Source organism: Branchiostoma floridae, chromosome 15 (genome assembly GCF_000003815.2).
Source record: "Branchiostoma floridae strain S238N-H82 chromosome 15, Bfl_VNyyK, whole genome shotgun sequence".
Lineage (NCBI taxonomy): Eukaryota > Metazoa > Chordata > Leptocardii > Amphioxiformes > Branchiostomatidae > Branchiostoma > Branchiostoma floridae.
Genome location: NC_049993.1, coordinates 13863322 through 13885911, shown reverse-complemented (window position 1 = coordinate 13885911; position 22590 = coordinate 13863322). Strand labels below are relative to the sequence as shown.

Here is a 22590-nt window from a genome sequence, read left to right as displayed (position 1 = left end):
CATGTTCATGTACTCCATATTAGATTACTGGCAACTGAAAACAATACTTTTGACCAGTGGGAAAAGATTGAACATTTTGACAAATGAGCAGCCATCAGTTTCAAGGTCCCTGACCAAATGTCGGGCGCCTCCCTTGCAAGAATCAAGGACATCTAACTTTCCGTTTGTTAAGTGCCATCTGCTTCATTTTATAGTTCCGCAAGTAACCAGATGGCTCAATTTCTAGATTTGAAAGTGTTGGACTAGATAATTCTTGCCACAGTTGTCTAGTCAAATGCGACGTAAAAGCCAATATTTCTTGTTTAATGCCTTGGTTGATGGCAGGCAATTCCACTTGCTGAGCCAGTATGCCGGGGGCAAATGCATAACGGTTTTTACATAAAGGTGTTTCGCTTTTACGACGGTGTTCTATCTCAACAAACATGTCATTGACATGAGGCAAGGTCGAAGTTACTACCTCTGGCTAGGTTTAGGGAGCTTGCTCTGAGTCTTCTAAATGGAAAATATGCACGGGAAGAAATTATACTGTTTTATATACTCCCAACTAAAACCAGCAGCCAGAAAATCTCACTGCTTACACCAATAGAAAATAGTGTCATAAAGTTACGATTCATAAAACGTAGGGAAAATAAGGATACAATGATGGCTAATGTGCAAATTACTGCGGTGCTGTATACAGCATAATAGGCTTGAGGCTAAAACTGTGACCTTATAAATATTGGAAAATAATGAATGCCAAATGAGAGCATTTCTTGTGCTCTCGTGTCAAACAACCGGGGGGGGGGGGGAGATGTCTTAGAATTCGGGCTGTTTTCCTATAGGTGCAGCAGCGTACGGTTTGCGAAGGTAACGTGGTATTTACAGATAATGCCACGTATCTATCTTGATCCGTACCCCGGCATTACAAGGGATCACTGCCAACCCATTCTGCACCTGATGACCAATATCTACACGTCAGGCGACTGCCGATGAGGAGGTCAGGGGCCCTGCAAGAAACACTCGCGGAATAATCAATTCCTCCTCACCCACTTATCCTGTGTGAGAGGTGGGCTGAGAAAATCTGATAAACCAGAATAATGTAACGTACACCCAAATAATTCACTCACAGTGGCTGGGAAAGGGCCTGTGGAAAACAAGATAAGAAACACTTCGTTGCTTTTATGGCGGAACGAGAAAGGGGTCAGTATAACTGGACATAAAAGTGGACCTTGTGGATATATGGGCTTTCGAACAAAAAAAACATAATTACATATCCTTCAGCTTGCAATAGCTGTGACAAAAGTAAAGTTATACCAGCAAGTTTTTGAATTATGATTTGTAACCTAAAGCTAATTCCACAAAAATTAATGCAAATGTTTATGGAAAGAAAGGAAGTACTTACATACAGAGCAAGGCAGTACCAAGTGCTTTTCTTTAGGTAACCACTAAGTTATAGGAGTTTTACCTTGAGAAGTCTGACGCACTATTGAACTTCTATGTCCTTGTTAATCAAGATTCATAAGTAATTTAATGCAGTCTAATGTCTAACCTCCTTCATCATGCTAAAAACTAATACCCAAACCCAAGCTTATAAATTCATCATAGACTACAACAGCCTTTAGACAATTTTTCTGGATTATTGGCGGTTGTTAGAGTTCATTTATTCCACAAGGCAAACTCAGAGAAAACCTAAGATGACATCTTAATGGTTTCACAGGATAAATGTAACGGCAAGTCTAATTATTCAAGTTATAGCATCAATACAGACAACATGATGCAGAAGTTTCTTCTTTTAGGGCAGGATTTAGAATTTCAAACTATTTTAATCATACACTGTGTTTTGACTGCAAAGTACATGTACTTTGGGTAACTGCAATCGTAATATGGGTGATAAGTTCATGAAGTCTAATTATTCTACAGGGAGGGGCTGCTAGCCCTTCCCCTTTTACATGTTCAAGGCACCTCCTCGAACATAGGACTCTACTTTTACAACTGTACATCCCTTCTGAAAAACAGGTGTAGCCCCAACTACATGTAAGATACCCTTCCAAGGATTGAAAGGGGGGTCTCCAAGTTACAAACTCATTGGAACCAGGAGCTCAACTGTGAGGCTGCTACCAGTTGAGCTACAGGCTAGGGTTTTCCAAAGTTTTAATACACTCGTAATTTTGTATACACCATTGCCCACACCAAGCTCTCTTCTTTGGAAGAGAAAGTTGAACATGATACGTCAAGAAACCCCCTGTGGAAAAATATTTCGAACAGCTAAATTGACTTGATAAAGTTGCAGGCGCGAGATTCGCTCAAGAGCAGCGGTGCTCTGACAACCATAGGCACCGCACACAAGAGCAACAATGCATACGCCGCCTCGCTCTCCGCAACAGAAGACAGATCTACGGGCTGTGTAAGTACGTAAGGGAAAAACCTGCAAAGCACAGATAAGGGAGACAAATATCCTCCAACATGCAGACCCAGCGAAAAGCTTTTCCCCTAAAGAAACGAGTAATTGTACAAGGTGTCTGGGGTGGGGTGGAATGATGCATGGTGGAACCGGTGTGCAGCGAGGTGAGGTGAGAGGTGGAAAGATTTTCTCGGCGTCGAGAGAGAACAGCATCATGCTGCCCTTAACCTTTGACCAATTACGACGGCTATCCATCATCAAAGTAAGCAACTTTGACAGCTGAAACTTTCCAACACTGTAAAACAATGATAAGAATCGTTTTTGCTGCCCCCCAAAGACCATTTGCTTGTCGTGTCTTGGTAATAACTTAAATTTGACAGTTATTTTGAAGTCAAGGTTGGTTGAGCTTCAGCGGAATGGTGAACAAAGGTTTTAGCACATCTGACTAACTAAGAATTCAATGCTATCATCATAGCAAAAACGTTCAATGGATTTTTTACACCAACGGCAAAGCCAACAAATGATAAATGTAATTCTTTGTTGTCTTGCTGTCCATTTGGAGTAGATTCATCTGCATCAACAGAACTTTAAATTGGCTTGAAAGTGGAAGACTTTGGACTGAGGCAAAGCTTATTGTAGTTTATATTTATTTGCATTGAATACATGGTAAACTGCCTCATGGTGTAACGTACTCAACAGTACAACCTGCATATCCAGATTAAATTGCTTCACTCACAGCGAGGAGGACTCTTTTCAAGTGTGGTGGGATCTTTAAAGTGCTTAAAAGGTGTGGCTCTCCTCAAACATGGAACCTCCATTTAACATCCTAAACCAAAACCAAAGCTAGGAACTCATTATTACCTGAATAACGTTAAGAAATTTGTGTCACCGGCAAAGGAAATCAGGGGACTCAAACTTTTTTTAGCGTTTTGGTAGCTACAAGTGCACTGCAGCCTTACCATACTTGGTGGTGAATTTTTGAGGCATACAAAACTTCCTCCTAAAACTTCCCCTTTCTTTCCTTAACTACAATTCATATCACAGATACATTGAAAAGAAAAGTCATCCCAGGGGAGGCATCAGAACACGAGATTATTTCCCGTTGTCAATTGAAGCGAATGCAAAAGTTGCTTTAAAAAAAAATACAAGGCACCCAAAGGGCTGAAAGTACTACCTAGACATACAGAAAGTTTAGAGCAGATTGGTTTTTCTGGGCCCCGTGAGAATGAAACTTGGTAAGGAATGCTATAGGTGTCTTCCTACACTGTACGCAAAGATGAAAAAGGGGCCACTGGGAAATAACAGAAAGATCGGGCAGCAATATTGATACAAACCAATATTGCAAGAGTAATTGATATTCCCAACATATGGCTCTGTGTACAAGTTGCATGAAGTTTCTGATAAAGACTACAAGTAGGAAAAAAAGTTATTTCCGGGTACCTAAATGACCCTACCAAAAGTCTTTTTTTAACTGCTGGCAAGTGACGCAATATTTTGAAAATTTGACCTGATGTGAGTGATAAAAACCTTCTTAAGAATATTTTTCAAATACATTCCAAATATTCTCATTCCTGTTGCAAAATGAACCCACCAAACTTACATGTATGCCCCTTAAAGCTGAAACCCAGCATAACTGTAATTGTGCTCATGTTACTCATGTTTGATTATGCCAAAGTTAGTACAACATTCACTCTGGGGTATTCAAACTCATCATTTTGAAAGACTAATAAAACCGATCCAACTTAAGCTCTGAAGTAGGGCGCACACTCTATCATTTGGACATAACGGCCATCACATCTTTTACTGTCCTATATGTACGTCTACATTAATGTCTTAATAATGTGCATTTTACTATGTCACCTACTTTACTACCATTGAAGACTTATGGGGATAGTATTCTTTGGGGTCATAGACTAGCATAAGCAATTAGCTCGATAAAACAGAGATGTTCCATTGGATACTGCTTTCGCTTGGAGGATCTTAAAAGTGGGTCAGATTTGCATTTAGTGATATGTGCTGTTAATGGATTAACTGTCAGGATCATCAGGTTAACGGGGCTCGAAATTAAGAGTGTCCCTTGGGCCAGGGGCCACCAAAATTTGGCCCAGGACAATGCAATGTGCACTTTTGGACATTTGAAATAAATCCCATCTTCAATACAAGCCCAAGTAAAGTGTTTTTTAAATATACAGTAACATTAGGCAGGAAAAAGGGCAAAATGTATTTTCCCACTGTAAGTAAATTTCAATTTAAGTACATGTAAAGGGCATGAAAAATTTAAGCTTATACTTTGGGACTGTTTTGAATTTGTGTTCAGGGACACTTTTGAGACATAAGGAAAAGGCCTGGGATGAGAATGGTTATATTCTTTGAAAAGCTTTATCCTTCCAAAAGAACTTAAATGTAATGTCGACTCTCATGATTCCTATGCAAAGTATGCATGCTCTTGACATCCAGGTTTTCAAGACATTCCAGAGAAGGCCTCGATAATACCCTCTTTATAATGTGACAGTCTTAGTATCCCTGGGGAAATTATGACAGAGAATGTTACATAACAGAATCTAAAACATAAATATCTAATAAAAAACTTATAATGTTTCCACTGAATGTGACTTGGATACAAAAAAAAAGATAAGAACATATACAACAGATAACCCATGTAGCAGATTGCATGTATTTATGGGTGGTGTTTACTTCAAAACTGTGAAAGTTGGGTCGTAACTGTTATGCGAAATGTCGCAGAAATAACGATTTCCTTGGATGCAGGTTTTTCCGTTGCCTTTATCTGGCGCCCCACACCTGTTTGATGACGGAGTGTTGCTGATATGGTGATACGGCGCCACATCAGGAAACAAATCTCCAGCGTACCCGAATGCCTCCGAGGCACCAAAATTGCTCCCTGAATTTATTCCCCGGGATTACTCCCCGAAACAAAAACGTCAACGAGTGCAGCTCGGAGAGCAACAATGGTATTAATAATGACAGGCAGATACATCAAATGCTTCAGAACGATATTTCTTCTGGTGAGCCATGTGCCTACGCTTTCCTGCCAGGAAAAAAAACAGCACTGAAGCGGACTCTGTAAAAACCCAGAGGAAGAGATTTTTGACGTGGGTGGATTTAAAACAGTTGGAAGTTAGTCCAAGAGGAGATTTGACCTAGTAACCCTTGCCCTGAATACACCCCCTTACATGCTTAAAAGCAAATGAACAAGTCACTAGAGACTTAAGGCTGTTAACGGTGTTGTGTAGCTATTACTGGTAGCCTTCCGAAGCTTAAAAGTTCTCCACCATAACTCCAAGTGTTTGAGACCCCTATTGCAAGATCAAAAAGTCCTTGACATACTTGTATAGACAGGTATTGAGAACTTTTCACAGTTATGCTTTTGTCAGCATATTGTCAAAGAATCATAATCTCTTTACAGCTATTAACGACAATTTGCGTAGTTATTACTTCTACACGTCACGGAAGAGATCTCCCAGCTCATAAAGCTGTCGCTTACAGTTAATAGATGAGATATTTACTTGATTGCTTTAATAATCCACACTTCAAGTCCATTAATTATGACTAATAGTTGGTGTTACATTTGACGTGTGTGTTTGGCATGACAATGTAAAAGTTTACTTTTTGAGTGTTGAAAGTTGGAAACTCCTGCCTTTGGTACCCAATAATGGGATCCATACAGCTATTATCTGGCAACACTAACAACAAAGACTGCAAGTACTTTACAACATAGAAGCAATAAAGGTTCCATATTGAATGACGTACAACGAACTAACACTCTCTTGTCGCAAAGAAAAATCAATGATTGTAACACGAGACTATTTTACAGTCTATCGGCAGCATATGCAAATGCACGCTTGAGAGAGCCGACTCAAAGAACGTTTCACATGCTCAAACACAGTCGGAGTTATTACCACACATATCAGTAGACGCGAGTTTCGCTTTGCTTCTCTGCGAGTCACAAGACTCGCACCCCATCAACGCCATGATGAATCAGGTGCCAACTCATTTAAGTTGACTTTGTTAGCCGCACTCTAATTCTACCATCTGGCTATATCACAGATCTACTTTCACGAGGCTCCCGAATCGGAAAACAATTGCATCGTAAAAACCATCGAAAACCTGCATACGACACAGATTTCATTACAGATACGCCTGCGGTAATTTCTCAAGACAATGCATTAACCAAGTCCTTCCTCTGTGGGATTGACAAGTTTTCTCTTTTAGCTCTTATTCTATCAGATCAAGGAGATAGCCCTATCCTTCAATACCTCTTGGACAGGCTGAGCTACCTCTTCTCACTTCATCACTCCATATCTTAGGACAGCATCTGGCTCAGACGTGTAGCAAACTTTTTAGTTTCCGTTCTTGAGTCCCAAATGGCTGGTGCATATCGCCCATCATCAATCTTAACAACAGGCCGTAAACAACAGGTTGCATGCATCTGTGGTTTCCTTTATTGAAGAAACAAATCACTACTTGTAAGAAAGGGTGAAAATCCCCAAACGTTCAAAGTGGCGTCCAACTTGAAAGAAACGAAGCACCCGGATTAAAACCAATGCAAACATATGAAAACCCCACATGCTTGTAAAGATGTAGAAAGAATGTAAGGCTGGGTTAGAGGGCTTGTAAAAGGCCAGTAAATTTACAGCTGTACATTTAGAAAGGGCCCCTCTACCGATAAGTCAATTCATTCGACCTACTACGGCTATATGTAAATGAAAACTGTATTGCCTAAGACTTTTTCAGCCGTTGGTCTGATACTGTGTAGTGTAGATAGGCCTTTTTCATCCAATGTGAATAAGATAACATGGCAATAAAAAACTTTCTAACATTTAAATTTTTTCGTTGCTTGACAACAACACCTTTGGGCTTGCTTTAAGAATGGTTATACCTCCTCTTCTATATTCAATTGCAGCTTTGGGCTTGCCTTGAGAATGATTATACTCCTTCTTTTCCCCAATTGCTTCTTTTAGAGCCCTCTAAATGGTAGTTTCCTTGTTGTCCTTGTAGAGAAGGACACTTACATGACAGCAGTGCTCACTTTCCATGTGATGGTATTCCCTGCACAATTTCTGTGTATTCAGCACCAAGGACAGGGGCGCTAAGAGCATTCAAAAATTCACATCTCTTCATTTTGTCTCTAATTCATGCACAGCTGTAGTGTTGTCATAATGTGCCTCTCTCTTTCTTCAAGCACAAAGCCCTTCTTACTTCATCAGTCTTATTGTCCATCTACATTCAAAGACAGTGTACACATTCCTGTCTTCCTGGGCAATACTAGAGTAGCTGAATAGCAACCACTAGCTGAATAGCAACCACTGGCTCTATGCCAGTTTATTTCTGACTCATGATAGCCAGGTGGTCCTTATGCACAGGTGGACACTGCTACGGAATTATACTTCTGTATTTGTGGACATGTGGTATCAAATGGCTGAGTGGCTATGCATGCGGACACGAGATTGAGAGGTAAAGAGTTTGATTCCTTGCATTCCTGGCTAGACATACTGTATTTGGGAAAGGCATTTAAGACAACTTTCCTTCCTTCAGCCAGGTTTGAAAATAGATATCTGACTTTGACTGGAAAGGTAAAATGGGTGGAAGGAGAGGGTTGGGCTCTGTCTTCCAGTAAAGTGCCCTAGACACAGTGGATAACAGCCCACTGTTCCCACAGACTCAAAAAGGCTATAGGACATTAACCTCTTTTCTGGACACACTATCCACTTACCACGGTAAGGCACAGTAGTTCCCTGTTGAAGTAGTCCAGGTTCTTCTTCTCTATTGCCTCCAGGTAACTCTGCAGTCGTGTGTAGGTGTACGGGAAGCAGTACGCAAACTGGTACACATCGTCCTCACGGTCGAAGCAGAAGGCAAAGGACATGACGTAGTTCTTGCGGTGGTCCGGACAGCGGTAGTAGTACACGTTTTTTGGCGGGACCCTTTGCCTAGTGGATGAAAAACCTCAACCATGTTATCAGCTTACCAAAATGATTCAGAGATTTAACTATTTGGAGCACCATTATAATACAATAAGACAATACAAAACAATAATCATCCGACTATATGACATTAAGATAGAAGTCTGTGTAAATTTCAACTTAAAAATTATTTCACAAACATAAAGTTTAACATATTCAACACTTAGCTATGCTTGCACCATGGTTTTCAGTTAGTACATTCTAAACAGGCATATCACTGACTTTAAATCTTATTCCATCCCACTCATCTGCCATTTCAAGCTTACAAAAATACATTTTCATTAGTTTCAAGCCCTGAAGTTCAGGTTTTCTGGAAAGAGTGGCCAAATGTTATAAGGGTTAACTTTTTGTCTGTCTCAACAAGTAAATTTTCGTCCCAGAACGGAGGGATGGGTTTGGGGGACAGATAAGATGACATTCATGTCTTTCTAAAACAATTCATTTGCATAAAGCCAATTTACAATTTTGTACAATTAAGTTTTTGAATTCGTTAAACATAAACAAAGGACGACAAACCATCTTGGCCTGCTGGTAGACTTGACCAATGGAGACATCCCTTCTCTGTAGAGGCTCTTGGTCTTGCTGAAGTTTACAATGTTGAAGATCACCCTCTAAGCAACAATCATCAGACAGAAATGGTCAGATTTCAATGGTGTTAAACAGCAACAAATTCAACATGCCTGCAAAATCTTCAATAATTGGGACAGATAAAAAGTTACAATGTATATGAGACATTGTTTCATTGCTAATGTTAGTATTGCAACCTATATGCACTAAACTGTAACTGTTTGACCTGGTAGACTGAAAGAACAATTCATGCATATGGCTGATAACTTTCCCCAACAACCATTCTTTTGTGAGAAGAATAAAATGGAAGCATTTCTCAATGAATAATGTCTTGATATCAATTGTGTTCCTTTTAAACTGAACCCTGAAGGAAGGGTAAGACCATAGCCTTCTCTTGACAATAATACGTAAAGTTTTGTGAATCAATCAGTTGTTAGTGGACACTTGAAGTCTGTGAATTTGTTGCATAATTCAGCCCGTTTTGGGGCTGCAAAGCACATCTTTTCTGAATAAAGTATTAAAGTATGGACATTCATAGCCTGCACTACAATGCTGTACAATATTGGCTTTCTAAGACAATGAAAGTATCATTGGTGGTATGTGGTAAGGGATGATGATTCAGAATCCAGAGATCCTGGGTTTGCATTCCAATGTTACAAAATTCACTCTGCACCAACTTCCTCATGTTCAAGTTCATTCAGGGACATCTTTGACGGGTGTAAAGACAGAGGTCTTGCATTTGATAACAGTCACACCTCAGGCATATTGAATCTCTGAATAAAGAATCAAACTTAAAATATTGATAAAGGTAGGGTCCAACCCTGTGTGAGTCAATCAGTTTGTCTCTAAGTCAGCATGACTGCCCTTTGCTGTAACACACCAGGTTCCGTATCTGCATCTATACAGCCAGTATAACTGCCCTTTTCTGTAACACACCAGCTTTGTAGGTAGGCAGGGTGGCAGCAGCTAGTTATATGACCTGTCATACCTAACCTTTGCACATCTACATGTAACTGTAGGTGATGTTTAAAGCTATCCAATCAAGATACTCCCACAGTACAGCTTAGGCCTATGTCACATTTCCAAACCGGGGCCCAGCCAGACAGCCAGACATTAAAGTACACAAGACGTAAAGAGAATAGTCATGGGCATTATTTTTGTATATTTTTACGTATACATTTCTATTTTTCGTTTCCACAAACAGACTGGCCAGGCTCCGGTTTGGAAATGTGATGTTAGGCTAAGTCAAAACAAACAAACAAACAAACACATGTACAGACCTGTCCCACCATCACATTCTCCACAGTGAAGTTGAACCAGACCCTGAAGCGAGGGTTGCAGGTGTCTGGCCTGATGAACAGGTCGTACTCAAACTCTGTGATGTAGTCCACTCTGCCCAGGTTACCTGTGGGCATGGAGACAAAATTTCAAACTCAGTACTACAAACGGTAAAATTACAAGGGGAACACTGCAAACACGTGGGAGCAAAGGTGGTTTCCCCCTTCCAGGTTTGGAGTTTTTATAATTCTAAGTAAAAGTAGGGCATTTTAACATTTGACAGAGGGGCAAAAAGTACTGTCAGACAGGTCACAGTTGGAACCTGTGGCCACATGTGATGTAGTAGCATACCTGGTCTATCAGAATTTTATGCTTGCCATAGACTCTGTCACCCAGGGTAAGGGGATACAGTGCCCTTCTTCCCCTCTTTAAAAAAACCCTGGTGAAATATCCACAGCTCTTTGTAGTTACACATGACTATGAATAGCAAAATACCCATGAAGTTTAAAACAATGGAGCATGTTGTCTGAAGCCCGTGACATATTCAGCATCTTCCCATGACTATGCTCCAATCAATTACCAACTAAGGTCAGCAATGGGTTAGGAGTGGCCTGGAATCCATCCTATTCTAGCACAAATTCTCTCCTCTGATTGCATCTAATGAAGAATATTTTCCAAGTTTGAAGACTAGAAGCCAACCTTCTTAACAAACTCGTATCCACAGATGGCCTTGCTCACAGCTAACTTCAAACCGTTGTCTGGAGACAACTGGGAGGCCATGGTTGGTTATGTCATGTGTGACAGGGGTTTAACAGTAACATGCAACTGAGTTGCCCACTGAGCAAATTGTCACCATGAGAGCTACACAGTCTTATCTTATTTTCTTCCAATTGTTTCCAAATTCCTTTAAACCAAAGTTTCAGAAAAACATTTCTAAGTGACTTCTGGTCTACAATAGACAAAAGTATCGAGTTGCAACTGAGACTTCAAATTTTCATTACTCTAATAACAAAGGGTATTAAGCAGAAGCTTCTGAAGAAGATAATGAAAGTACACAAAAAATTTTCATAAACTGCAAACTTTGTTCATTTATTGCCTGACATAAGGACAAATTTCAAGGGCAATCAAACTTCATTACATTGGCCTCTTGAACACAAGGACAGAAAGCATCTTCCCACTATTAAAAGAACAAATGTTGTATGACACCAGTTAGCCTTGCTTTTGGTAAACTTTAATGTTCTCACTGGCCTTGAGAACTGAGTCGTCTATTACAGATTTTACGACCGTATTGTCCCACCCTGCCTTGAACCATATGGTGCGGAATATTGCCTACAAATTTGGTATTCGCGGACCGGTCCACCTCATGCCTCATTGTGAAGACACGGACATCAATGTTGTCCTGGGTCACAGCGAACACGGTTCATAAGAATTACATTTCCCGGCCAAAATTGAAGGATGTATTGTCTTACCGACCAGAATTCAAATCAAACACCGTACGTTCCTGCAACTACTGTGATTGTATCAAACTTTCAAGGACAAAGTCAAGGAGATAACCTTGAAACTGTTTCCAAACTATCAATTTCAGAACACAAAATACCACACTAATAACAAAACATAACTACACTCTTGAAAAGAGGTAGCAATTTGGCAACCTATAGATGTTAGTGCCCTGAGTGCACATAAGGGCTATGCTGCCAATCAGTAAAAAGACCTTTTTTTTCTCTCCGGGGTCTTTATAGAAGAACCATTCAAAGGGCAGCTATATGAGACCTGCAAAGTTCCTAACACTTATTTTCTCATCTCTGCACTGCTGGGTTCAAATGAGTGGCTAAATATGCTGCGAACAGGAGGTCCCTTTCATTCCGTAGATATCATCTTCCCCGAAAATTACTTTCCCGCGCCTGTAAAGGTTCCACGTATTGGCAGACATATTAAGTCACCCTGTGGAACTCCAGCCCTGCATACATATAGCTTATTCATTTTATAGCGCTAACATTATGGTTCTTCAGCGAGTTCATAACCGGAATGGCCGAACCAGGGAGCCAACGACGCTCCAAGCACCATCAAAAATGAATGACTCCGTATGTCTAATAACAAAAAGGGATTGTCCTTTGCCAAGGGCAAATGGCGGAGGATTCCCGCGAGGATTTTCCGCTGTCCCTCCCCCTGTAGCTCTTTTGATATTACAAAGCTACATAAAAAGATGGATGCGACTTGGCAACACTTCTTTTCCTTCTTGTTTTTTAGAAGTTTAGCGAAGCGGTGAAAGCCGGGCGCTATTGAGAGTCGTATCGGTGGTGTGAATGGATTACACGTTATTGCAGGTAATGAATAGGTCTTCATCCAGCTTTGACAAGGTTTTTAACGGCCGGCCACACTTTGGCGTAAGGTGATGGTATCTTCACACCGGCTGCTCGGACCTTTAGCGGAAAGTCCTGAAGACCACTTTATGCCTTGATTCTGGGACATTAAGTCGTGGCTTTTTCACACTAAGTCATGCTGAAATGGCTACTTCATCTCTATGCTTTTGTCGGATATAGTCAATGGGTCGTACTTTCTGAAAAGATCAATTATCTTGACCTAATACCTACAGTTTGTAAGCGGCATTCCATCAGACGAAATGGTCAACTGTAACAACTCCAAGTCTAAAGCATGCCAAAAACCTTTTTGGACTCCTAGACAACTGAGGAATGGGGGTGGATTTTGAAGTTTTTAACCATCTGCCCTAAACTCCTATAAACTGCTACATTGTACCCAATACAAGCGTACAAATGTAGTTTATGATTGCATATTAAGAAGGCCTACATGTAAGTACAGGGTAAAAAAAAATTATGATTTTTGAACGAATCATTTTTCTTTTGACCCCCCAGAGCAAACTTTTTGAGCAAGCCTTAGTTGTCATTCTAGTGGCACATTGACATTTCCTGCAATTAGAAAAGGGCATGTTATATTTTGAATATTGGGATTATGTCATTGAGTAAATTTGCAATAGACCGTGTTAGGGTATAATCAGAAGACACCCCAAAAATGAATTTTAATAAGATAGGGTTATCGAATACCTCGCGCCTATGATAGTATGAACTTTGAATTAGTTAGATGCACATTAGATATTTGGTTCTGAAACTACTAGGCCCCAATATTGGAAAACTGTCAGATCAAGACCCACTTTGGTCCAAGTTCAGGGCTCCACATTTATTTTGGGAAGGGATGAATACAGGTGCACAGAAAAAAAAAATTAAGTAATATGAATTATTCTCGCCCAAAATTTGAAAGGAAATCGGTGCCTGCAGTTAAAAGAAAGCTGCTAGAGGGTCCAACCTTACAGCACTTACTCTGCCCCAAGGGCTATCTACCACTTATAATCACAACCACAGCATGTCCAAAACACGAGATATCAGACTGTGATAGTAATCTGCTGCAGTACCTTAGCAACTTCTAACTTGACCTTCGATTTCCTGGCCCTTACCCACCTACCAAATATCATCAGAATCCATCCAAGGCTTGAATTATGCTGTTGACACACAGACAGACAGACAGACAAACACGCTCAAAACATAACCTTTACTTTGTATTACTAACCAGAATCTGAGAAATATCCCAGCGAAATGGCCCAACTTCATAAGACTATCCATATCAAAGTTAGGACAGACAAGTTCAGCGGGGGCAGGTTTGACTGATGTACGACTCCTGTCAGTAATAATGGCACTGGCGTTCTCTCAGTTCCAAAGGTCACAGGTCGCTGGCGTGCCATGTCCTGTCACGGCGCGCCCCCACATCAAAGATACTTCAAGAACGCTGCGAGTTATTACAACGGCCACGCCTTCATACGCTAAGCCTTGAAGGAATCACTGACGGAATGTAATGCGCTACCACCTTTACAGCATATCTGTTTTAATTATGATTATGATTTCTAAGAATCCTTGCTTTGCTTGCAGCATAACAAATATTGTATGTTGTGTTACATGCTTGTTTCTAGAGATGTGTACAGGTACTGGTTACTGTGAAAATGATTTAGCTATAGGTCCAAAATATCAGATTTTATTATATTGTAAATGTACCAACTACTGTACCTGAATGGACGTACATGTACAAGTAATACATGTTTTTACTCATTCTGTTACTAAAAGCATATCAAAAAGGTAAAAAACAGTTTACTTTGTCAAGTTGTTCAGGTACAAGTACAGGTCTAGACTTATATCTAAACCCCTGTAAGCAATAACTGTATGTAACTATACCTTGAGGATTGAGTCTGCTCTACTTTACCTGACATCCCTACTTGCTGTGTCCTTTAAGTTAGGTCCCATTTTCACTAAACTGCATGTGAATGCTGAGCAACTTTCAGTGATCAAAAGTGGATTTGTGTGACCCTTGATTTTATAATTAAAAGGTGATGCAAGATATAGAAGTATGATTTAAAAGACACCAAACCATACAAAACATAAAAAGATTTATTCTTCATGCATGACATTCGTTTCAAGCAACCTGTCAACTGGCTTGCTCAGATGTCCCAGTAGAAAGGGGGCCCTACAGAAACTCACAAACACTTGTAAGTAGCCAACTGCCTGATACTGGTTTCTATGCCCATCACGGATACCCCATAAGCTGAGAGATGTTGGATACACAGTTAATGTTCCCGTTCACTGCCAAGCTGACCGGTCTATCCGCGGGAGAAACAGTGGAGTACCTCCTTGGCCAATGAGCAAGGCTCTTCCACCGTACTTTACCCCATCGATTTCCCCAGCCGGCCATGATATTTGACCCCCGTGCCCGCGGATTTCGCCAGCCGGCTAGAAAACACCTCCAACCATTTCGTATATGGCGGCCCCACATCCATATCAAAGGGGGAACGCTGCGAACATAAAAACACTGGCTAGCCGTGTCAACCAAATTTACGGCTTCTTGTTTAAAATATTGCGGGGCTGTTTCCCGGCGGCCTTTGATCGCGCTGACATACGGCGAGGGCAGAATAATAGATCAACAAAATGGTCAAGAGTCGGCCCATAAAAATCAATGGTTCAGGCATACAATATATCGCCTGTCATCAGTTTTATTGCAAGCTACAGTATGGAGTTATGCGGCTGGGATACAAATAAAAACGTGAGAAAAATGCATGCGCCAAAGTTATGGGTCCAAGCAAACTTTAAGAGCATATACGATCAGCAAAAGAGGATTTGTTATATGACGCTTCACCGGTTTTGTTTGAAGTATAATGTTGCAATATTTGGGTCGTAGATTTAAGCTAAGCATGAAAAGCAATAAATTTCAATACAGATTATCCAATGTTGTAATACTTTAGATAAGGTCAAAGAAACATATCTAAAGTCTGTATTTGTGTAATTATCTGTATAAATTACATGCAAAAACATTGGTACTTTCAAAGCATGCTATAGTATGTATCATAAATTTTTGGTTGTTGTATAGTTATTCATTTGTAATTATAGCATAATTTGCCTTTGCTATAAAAGCTAGTCAGAAATTTCAAGTTTTTTTAAGTGTCTGCAGGTAAAACATTAGACCATATCAAATCCTACCTGCACCATATAAATTTCATCTACGTTGTTCATTTTATTTCCCTATTCATCTATAACTTATCAGGCTTCATTTCAATGGCATTATCAATATTACTCTCAGCAAAAGATTTCAGGAAGTTAATAAATCATATTGAAATGTATGAACTGTTTGGAAACAATTTCAATTCCTTTGTTTGATATTTTCCAAGTTACATGCAGTCAGCAATGCAAACAGAGATCATCATACATTAAATATGTTAAGAACATGGACCATTGCTGGTTAGGATGCTTGTTTGTTTGTTTGTTTGTTTGTTTGCTTGTTTGCCTGTTTGAACCTTTCTTGATTCATTTGTAGTTCAAATCAGCCTGCAGGCCGCTTGTCATTTAGGTCATGAGGGAAGAGGGAAGGGTCTGACAAAATATAACAAACTTTACATCATTCAAATCCTTTCACCAATCTATAAATATCTTACACATACATGGTTCAGGTAAACATCAAAATACCTAGTAGACAACTTCAATAATAATTATTCTGCCTGCACTAAACTGCATACACCGGCGGTACATGCCCTGCACATGCATATAGAAGGCAATGTATCTTCTTAAAGTATGAAATTAACCTTTGAACAATCACAGAAATAGACTCTAAAATTGTACAAAGTTAATCAAGTTCGTTAATATTATGAATGCCCCTTGGTCATTGTTTAAGGCTCTTTAGACACTTAAGGTACATGTGTGTGTGTATCTCTGAGGTACTCTTAAAGTTAAGGGGTTCCCTTGCTAAATGTTTGGCAAGCTTTCAAGCACTCTGCCTTTATACAATAATCTGTATATACTATACTCGATGGGCAATGTTGTAAACCTACTAGATTAGACAATAACTGTAGCAACTGGCTTCATAGTTGGGTTAATTACGGATGCAGAAACGGTTCACATTTGCTTTGACTTTGAAAGATTTGATGATGTCTGAACTACATTTTTTCGATTAAAGTATGCACTGTTTATTATAACGTTTCAAAATTCAAAAAGTGCTATATCAAGTTAGTACCAAAGTTGGGGTGAATACTTTCTTTGAGGTAATATTGCCTGGATAAATGGGGAAAGGACCTAAAATAGAGCACAGACTGAGGTACTTCAGTTTCAGGAAGGATGCAAAAGTATACATTTGAATTCTTCTATGTTGCAACTTATGGTAGGCATTTCACAAGTTTGTAGAGACAAAGAAGGCTACTGGGTAACACTTAGTCTACTAGTAGCATTTTTACAAATTCAAGCAAGGATATTGTATCAAAGTTCATTATTTTTCAAAAATCAATTGGGGATGACAGAATTAAAAGATCATAACTTTGAATTTATTGAGTTCAAAATGTGTTCAAGATTGATGGAGAAGGGTCCTGTATGATCTACATGTATTTATTATAATAAGTTTTTCCATGCTCACAGATATGCCTCAAACTTCTCCCAAATCCTTGGTGTATATTCTAATTACGGTGTATACTCTAATCAAGAATTATGCTATCTTTAATCTTTAATCTTATGCAGGATGTTGGGTCAAATATAGACATGGTGGTAATATAAAATTGTCAAATAGTGAATACACTGCCAGTTTCACATAGAATTTGTGGTGTGAGACACTATTATCAAGATAACATACAGTAACACGTGTAATTATTTTTTGACACCATGACATTGTGCTATTTGGAGACATAAATTATAATCTATTTTAATATTAACAGCAGTATCAATAAGTCATACCTTATTCTATCATATACAAAATATATGTACATGTACATGCAGCTACTACATTACCTGCATTTGAATATAGAGAAAAATGATTTGCATCATATTATTTTGTTTTTCTCAATGTGGCTGGTTTTCCACTGAAACAAAGATAGTTTTACAGGATCCATGAATTTTATACAGTATATTTTGCTCTGAATTTCTTATACAGAGTATATAGAAAGCATTTGCTTGAAAATTTTACATTTGCATCAAAATTAAGGACCTCAACTTTCAATGCCACATAAGAACCATACCCCACTGTTCAAAACAGACTCCCCGTTGTGTACCACAAAATGGCCGTCTTCTATTTCCAAGAACATCTGAGTATCGGAATGGGTTCAAAAAACATGACGTCCGGGCGAAGAACGTCAACCCGGTAATGTGGTCATTGTTAATATAACCATACCCTATGTGTAAGTAAGCCATATGTACTGTTTAAAACAGTCTCCCCGCTGTGTGACAAAAATGGCCGTCTTCTATTAGTATTTCAAAGACAATATGAGCATCGGAATGTGTGCAAAAAACATAACGTCCGGGCGAAGAACGTCAACCCGGTAATGTGGTCATTGCTTTGATGGAAGTGATTGAAGCCCCCCATTATGGTCAATTTGATGCCATTTTACAAAATTCATCGGAATTACGCCTGCTAATGGAAAAGACGGGCCGATCCCTTCGGCACGCGTCTAGACGCTATTGATCTGAGGCGCGGGAAAAATTCCATCTCATTACCTGCTAAATCCGGCCTTCATAAAATGCAAAGCGAACATTATCTATCAAACGTTCCACCGGGGTATACCGAGTGGATAAAAATGCGAGACCAAGATCACTGTACATGCCTTAAGCAATAACTCAAGCTGCTTCCATCAATAGATAATGCTGTATTATGTAGATTGGGTCTCGCGGGAGGTGTTAGAATAAACTTGGGTTCATCTTGAACGCATTATCTCCGTGTGCAGCCGGGTATATCAGCTGTAATTAGACATCCTGCGCTCTCCAAGTATGAGTGATGAGTTTTATCTCAGCCAAACCAGATAGTCATTATTTTTTTCGGTGCCTTTTCCAAAGAAACATGTTGTTTCCAACTCTAGTTTCTCTTTTGATATTTGACGATCTATGATTACAAATTCAAAGCCAATTCTCCTTATTTTTTGGCTGCCAACATTTACAATCAATGTTTATTTGCAAAATCCAAGGCCAATTCTCCTCTTATTTTGGATGCTGACAGTTCCAAAGAAAAATGTCTGAAATTGTGGTTCCTCTTCTTTTGGCTGTTTAGACAATTTACAATCAATGATTACAAATTCAAAGCCAATTACTCCTTATTTTTTGGCTGCCAACATTTACAATCAATGATTTCTTGACAAGTTCAAGGCCAATTCTCCTCTTATTTTGGCTGCCAACAGTTCAAAAGAAACATGTTGTTGGTAACTTCCTTTTTTGGCTGCTTGGACATTTTACAATCAATGATCATCTGCCAAATTCAAGGCCGATTCTCCTCTTATTTCTTGCCAATATTTGCAATCAATGATTATTTGCCAAATCCAATGCCAATTCTCTTCTTATTTTGGATGCTGACACTTCCAAAAAAAAACATGTCTAAAACTCTGGTTCCTTTTCTTTTGGCTGCTTAGAAATATTACAGTCAATGATTACTTGCTAAATCTGAGGCTTTTTGCCTGCCGACAGTTAGAACAAATGATTATCTGCCAAATTCAAGGACAAATTCTCCTCTTATTTAGGTTGCTGACAGTTTCAAAGAAATATCTTGTCTGCAACTGAGGTTCCTCCTCTTAGACAACTTACAATCAATGACTAGTTGCCGAATTCAAGGCCAATTCTCCTCTCATTTGTGGCCTGCAGACAGTTACAATGATTACTTGCCAAATTCAAGGTCGATTGATTTCAAAATTAAGACTATTGTTCCTTGGGCCAAATATAACTTGATAACCATTGTTGAAACGTAATCAAAATTGCATACTTTCTGTTATGTTTCTGAATATCATAAAGGGATTTCCTTTTTGGTAGTTAGAGATTTTCCATTCATTGTTGTACTTATAATTAAAGTTGAAAATTCATTGTTTGAAACACTAGCCAGCCTATAGTAACCTGACTATGTGACTTCTCTGATGGAATTTGAGTCTATCCCATGTAAACACATGTGCAAGGTGTCCAGTGTATCTTCTTCAATTCATTTGATTATGCAAAACCTGCCAGGTCGACAATGAAATATGCCACATTCGTCCTTGAACCAAATACATATTTCATAACACATCGTACCTCCTAGTTTCCCCTCTACTACACAAGTGAGTGACAGAAAAAAACCCTTTACATTTTTCCTTCTGAAATGTGCACAGTACTGACCAGGCTTTCAGCCAGGCATGCGTCTGTGTGTCTTTTGGACTCACTGTTCTATTAAAAGATAATAAAAAATTGGACGCACTACGTTAAGCAAGATGCTCTGAAGATGCCCTTATACTGGGGAGCAGATCCTCTGACAAGCATGAAATTCTGATTGACCAGGGATGCTACTAGCTAGATCAAATGTGGTCACAGTCTGCAAGTTCAACTATGACCTCTTTGACAGTAATTTCACCCCTCAGGATACCTTAGAATGTACCATTTGAACTTCACATTCTCTGAAACAATAGAAGGTAGATGCCTCAGACCCACCTGTACAATACTCCTACCTATAGCACTAAGCCTTCAGTAACTCTCAGTCACTAAGAAATTTGCACCCCTATCATAAAATCCTAGGAAAAAACCTCAGAAGACTGACAAATTGTTCCTTGGTTAGATTTTCTTCAAAATCCCTTAATGATGATTTTGTAAAACACAGTCTATCACTAAGAAGGGATAACACAGACTGCTTTTTTCTTTAACCTTCCCATGTCAAGTCAAATAAGCTGTATGCCGTCTGTATCGCTTGGAGGGTTAAAAGCATTGGCATTAATCCGCCCCATCCATCAGTGTCACACAGACTCTTGGATATCAAACTTTCCGGTAAGCCCGAGATCTCGGTACGCGGGAATCGGGCGGGCTTGGAACTTTGATGGACGTCAGCGCTACGGCTTTCATCTTCCACGGGATAAAGGACAAGGCTCCACGCAGTTTCTAGGTCACGGGACTCGGGGAATGGCTCGAGACTTCCATGTGGCTTGAACTCGGTCTTAAAGATCCATTTTTGTCTGATCTTGAAGACCGTTAGCTGGGGACGTCTTATGTGTGACACATGGAGCGACTTAGGTTTGGATACGGAGCTTTCTTCTGCCGGGACATTTACTGTATATAACAGTTATAACGGCTTACGGCCAATGGGTTACATACAAAGGAAAGTAGTTTGGTACAGAGGATAGATTCAAAGTGCATTTTGAGACACAAGACTCTTTGGATCATCTAAACGACCAACAACCACCACGTTTTATTACAACATTAGGTCCTCTATACAGCCAACGACCCATTATATGTTACTTCCCTTCCCTTGATGATGATGCCCTCTTTTCAAGATTCTCAGTGTCTGTTCCAAAATTACAGGCCAGCACATGAGCCGCTATAAAGCAGTTTGAAATAAAAACTATAAACATCTATCAAAATAGATAAAAGTAATGTCGACAAGGTTGAAAGAAAAAATTTATCGTGTGCCATCCGTGAATGCCATCAACAACAGAGAAAATAGCAGTATTATGTATAGAAAGGTTGGTCCATCACTATAGAGGATTGAGCCTGATGACTTCTTCTTTCATCTTGGTATGACAAGATGTACTACTGGGATAAGGAATGAAGATCAAGTTCTCAAAGTAACGCCAGAAGGAAACATAAGACAGAGTCATCGGATCCTTGGTTTGAGCCGACCTGAAATCAAGACCATGCTATCCACCTTCGAGACATACCTCAGACTCAGCTGATGACAGTATGGATCTTATGAGTTTCTTAAAGCAGCTGGAAGAGTTTCTTAGATTGATCTTGACCCATTGGCAATGCTTTTGCAGATACTACCAAAGTCGAAACAGAGCCCAGAGCGTGACCCTATGTCAGAGCCCTTGAAGGTTTTAATATTTTTGTCGCAGAGCTAGAGCAAGATGAATGACTTTCATGCAACTTGAAGCTTCATCTTGTGGCGTTTCCGGGTAAAGCAGAGTTTTCTGTCCCATATTTTATATCTTAGCTTTGACCTTTAGTGGCTTTAAGACCAAATAAAATGGTAAGTTTGAGTACTTCAGAGCTTGGCTGACCTTCATGTTCATCCATCTCCAGGGCTTTTTACACCTCGAAGTACAAGTACAAATGTACCTTCACCAAGAAGGTTATATTTTTGGTAGCCTTTGTGTGTGTGTGTTTGTATGTGGATGAAGCATACTGAAACTCCAGAGGTCCTAGATGAATTGTCTTGATATTTTGGTATGTGGGTAGGTCTTGACAAGACCTGAAAATGATGAGATTTTGCCCCCCCCCCCCCCAATGCAGTCTTTTGCTTAATGTGAATTTTGACGAATTCATAGTACTTTTCTATACTGTAAATTTTGAAAAATTCATTACCCTTTAAGATTGGTGACCTCTCCAATATGAAATCATTACATCAAAAGTATGTATTCCCATTGTATTACAGGTACGTATACAATTAAAACTTGTCCTACAGAATCGTTTTGACCACAAACTTAAACCACACATAAAAAGTGCTTTGATGAATTTACAGTAAAGTCATCCCCAGTTCTTACCGCTCTCAAAGCAGGCATCAAAGATGAGATGTCCCCTGCGTGGCTGGGAGTTGTACCCCGGCGGGACCACACAGAATTTGTTGACGTTTCCCACCACAGCGTCCTCAGAACAGTCATCACTTCCTACAGAAAAAATAAAAGTTTTCACATTAAGGAGATTAAAAAAATGGTCAGATATTATAGCCTGGGCTTTGTATAAGTCTGTTTTCTGTCATATTAGTTGAGTACTTAATCAAAACCCTTCCAAGTCTTTTTTGATGTTCTACACAAAAAGTTTAAGGCAGTGCCTACCTCCATTTCTATAGCTCTATACTATAGCAGGAGGCTAGTCCACTGGTAGTGGTGTGAGTTCAACTACCATATATATGTTTACATTCTTT

General features: G+C 39.5%; 1 protein-coding gene across 4 annotated transcripts in view; it reads right to left on the bottom strand.

The window, feature by feature from the left end:
* The window catches only part of LOC118431756 (cytosolic carboxypeptidase 6-like), an 84883-nt gene that overhangs the window by 46979 nt on the left and 15314 nt on the right, over nucleotides 1–22590 (bottom strand). For all 4 annotated transcript variants that reach the window (XM_035843058.1, XM_035843059.1, XM_035843056.1 and 1 more), the window contains exons 2-5: nucleotides 22211–22333; nucleotides 10209–10333; nucleotides 8878–8972; nucleotides 8112–8328 (exon numbers count right to left, since the gene is read on the bottom strand). In XM_035843058.1, the coding sequence (XP_035698951.1) occupies nucleotides 8112–8328; nucleotides 8878–8972; nucleotides 10209–10333; nucleotides 22211–22333 (560 nt within the window). The remainder of the gene's footprint in view (nucleotides 1–8111; nucleotides 8329–8877; nucleotides 8973–10208; nucleotides 10334–22210; nucleotides 22334–22590) is intronic.